Below are 3,460 nucleotides of genomic sequence, written 5' to 3'. Positions count from 1 at the left end.
TATTAAAACCCAAAAACTCATGACCTTTCCTTTAGTCTGGCTCTGATACCAAATTGAAGCATGTGCTGCATCTCAAAACTAAAAGTTAAGTTAATAGTTGGATTGCACATTAATGACTATATGCTCACAATGGCACACCTCTATGCAAATTTGCACCATTTTTCCCATTTTGGTGTTTTGCCTCGCACCTTGGAGATGGTTGAGTAGATCACAAATTTAATCTTCAGTCCTCTATGTTTGCTATCAAAATAACTCTATTTTTTTTTTAACATAAAATAACTCTATTAGTTTGTGATTTTCTTGGTATTTGACTTATTGAGTTATGTAAAATGGAAAAGGAAAAAAAAAAAATATAAAAGTAATGGTAAGCTCTTCTTTTGAGCAAATTGTCAACGTAGAAAAAATCAAAAAGGGCCCTTTGGGGAAGCTTCCCCCTCCCCTCTCCATTTCCACCCCTTTATATCTGTCCCATTCCATCCTCCAACTCATGCTTATGCTTTCTCTCTTCCTTCTCCATTTTCTCTGGATTCAATTTCTTTGTAATGGAGCGAGGAGGAGATATGGGTTCAAGGAGGAATTTGAAGAGGAAATTCCAAGAATATGAAACTCCCATTTTTGGGTTGGATGAGCTCAATCAAGATCTTCTTGAAAGAGTTCTCTCTCGGTTGCCAGCGTCTTCTTTCTTCCGCCTCAGCTCCGTCTGCAAGCGGTGGAAGTCGGTGGCTGATTCCGCCACTTTCCGCCTCGCCTGCTCCGATGTCCCTTCTCGGGAGCCTTGGTTTTACATGGTGGGTTCTCATCAGCCTCCCCATTGCCGCCGCCCGGTGGTGTACGACTCGTCGGAGGAGAATTGGAAGGTCCTCGGGTGTCCGTCTTTTCTCCGGCCGGAACCGGAGAACGAGGATTCCTGCTGCAATTTTGTGCCTGTTGCAGCCTCCGGTGGACTCCTCTGTTTCCATAGCGAATCAGATGGTTTCGTGGTTTCGAATCCGGTCACCGGATTTCACCGCAGGGTTCCCTCGCCGGAGTCCGAGCAAAGCCCTCTCCAGGCCATTGCCATGGCTTCCGCTACAAACTCCTACAAATTGGTTTTAGTCTCCGGTGAGTTCCCAAAGCTCTCGTTCCGGGTTTACGATTCCGGCAAGAATGAATGGGGAGAAAAAACATTTCTCAGGAGAAAGGATCCATCCGACGGAAATTCCAACTCCATTGAAGATCTTGATGATTACCCATTATATTTCTTGAGCAAGTGCGGCAATTTAGTGGCGTCGGAGTTACAGAGGAGCCCCTGCAAGCAATACTCATCGGTAATTTCTTCAAACTCCGGCGAAGAAACCGTCTACTTCCTTAGCCCCTCCGGGACGGTGGTGGCCTGCAATCTCGCCGGAAAATGGTTCGTTGAGTACCCGAGGCTGCTCCCTCTCGACCACGAATACTCCATCGACTTAGTGGAGTGCAGGGGAGAAGTTTACGCCGTCGCGCTCTCCGACTATCTGGAGAGCGCGAGCCTGAGAGTGTGGAGGTTCGACGACGAGAAAACGTGGGAATGGGAGCAAGTCTCCGCGATGCCGCCGGCGTTGTCGCATGAGTTTTACGGCAAGGCGGTTGACATCAACTGCGCCGGCGCCGGGAACCGGATTTTCGTCTGCGCTTCGTGTTCTGAGTTCTGCAGATACTTTCTGTGCAATCTGGAAGGGAATGAATGGGTGGAATTGCCAAACGGGAATGGGAATGAGTTTAGCTGCGCGTTCTCGTTTGAGCCCAGGATTGAGGCTTCGACCTGAAAACCGGGACAAGGAAATCAAGAATCGTGTTTGATTTGACAGGAAGGATAATGTAATCATAGATTCATAGGAATTAGAAATATACTCTCTTTTCTTCTGTTTTTATTTTTATTTTTATTTGTTTAATTGTTTGTGTGTTTTAAATATACTTTTTCATTTTTTAGTTAAGATTTTTTGCTTGTTCTCATATAGGGAAAGAGAAAGGGAAAAGATAGTGGCATTTGTAACTTGATTGTATTTTATCAGTCTAGTGTCAAATATCAATCATTATAATGTTCCGATTACTATATAGGACCGTAGTATATAGAAAACTTTTCGAGGAGACTTTTGACTCTTTATCATATTCGAGTCACGATAAATTTTAATTTTACAATTTGAACGTGTAAAAGCTCTTAGAAAGTGACAATATCAATATATTTCTCTGATTGGTTCCGCATAATACATATACAGTGGACATATTCATACAATCACATTATATTACTAAGACCTATAATGAGTTTTTATTTTTATTTATTTTTTATTTTTTTAATAAAGAGACCTATAATGAGTTAATACTCAAAATGGTTATCGATTATAGTGATTTTTCTGAATTTCGTCTTAAACAACTTTGGTGACTTAATGTAGTTCTAGACTTTTGTGTTTTTGCTCAATGTAGTCTTCCGTTTGTTATTACGTCACATTGGTGTTAATAGAGGAACAATTCAGTAATTTTAATATTGGCCTCTCTTTTAATTTATATATAATGATTAAATAAACCACACCTCTTTTATGAGATTACCTGTGTTTCTCTCCCACATTTCTAGGGTTTTTCGCCGGAAGACTTCTCTCTCCCTTTGTTTCCAGGGTTTTACGGTGATTTAGGCTGAGATCAGTCTAGTGACCTGGTCTCCGTAATGGCGTCTGTTGTCCATGAGGATATCACAAGGCAGTGCGAGGGTTTGACGCTTGTGGATGTGGATGATGAGGACGTCTTGGTGCAATTGCCGAATGTAAGAGTGAGTGATGAGGGTGTTGAACCCGGCTACTGTGCTGTCGGCCGTGTTATAACAAACAAGGCGATTAAGTTTATGTTCTTTCAAGATAGCATGGTAGCGGTGTGGCAGCCGACGATGGGTCTCACGATGCGTCAGTTGCAGCCGCAGCGGTTCTTGATCCGTTTTTACAATGAGACTGATCTGAACCGGGTTGTTATGAATGGGTCGTGGTCATATGAGCAGAACTTGCTGATCATGCATAAGCTGCAACCTGGTGATGATCCTGAGGTCATCACGCTTAACATGGTGGACTTTTGGGTTCAAATACCTTCCTTACCGGTGGGTTTTCGGTCTGAGACTGTTATGGCCGCTATAGGTTCCTTTATGGGAACTCTGGTGCAGACAGATGACAAAAATTTTGGTGGTTCAATGCGCTCCTTTTACCGAGTACGAGTCACAATTGACATAACAAAACCCTTGAAGAGGCAGATGAAGTTGAAGAAGGGAGATCAGGGGTGGGCGTTGGTAGACTTCCGCTATGAGCGACTGCCGAATTTTTGCTTTATTTGTGGCGTGATAGGCCACGGTGACAGGGTGTGTCCAAGGTTAGCGCAGGGATGGGATCCGAAAGCTGTCAAACCATATGGCGCTTAGCTCTGGGTGGGGAATAGGAGGGCTGCACCAACTGTGGGGCAGAAATGG

General features: G+C 43.6%; 1 protein-coding gene across 1 annotated transcript; it reads left to right on the top strand.

Annotated features, from left to right (window-relative positions):
- Nucleotides 1-460: 460 nt before the first annotated feature.
- LOC109163480 (F-box only protein 13) lies at nt 461-1,882 on the top strand. The gene has a single exon (XM_019312231.1). The coding sequence runs from the start codon at nt 543-545 to the stop codon at nt 1,782-1,784; it is 1,242 nt and encodes a 413-aa protein (XP_019167776.1). The 5' UTR covers nt 461-542; the 3' UTR covers nt 1,785-1,882.
- The last annotated feature ends 1,578 nt before the right edge of the window (nt 1,883-3,460 follow it).

Source organism: Ipomoea nil, unplaced genomic scaffold, assembly GCF_001879475.1.
Source record: "Ipomoea nil cultivar Tokyo-kokei standard unplaced genomic scaffold, Asagao_1.1 scaffold3030, whole genome shotgun sequence".
NCBI lineage: Eukaryota > Viridiplantae > Streptophyta > Magnoliopsida > Solanales > Convolvulaceae > Ipomoea > Ipomoea nil.
This window is presented reverse-complemented; position numbering and strand designations above follow the sequence as displayed.

What these genes read in the sequence shown, in the direction of transcription:
- LOC109163480 (XM_019312231.1), top strand. Translation starts at nt 543, where the DNA reads ATGGAGCGAGGAGGAGATATGGGTTCAAGGAGGAATTTGAAGAGGAAA.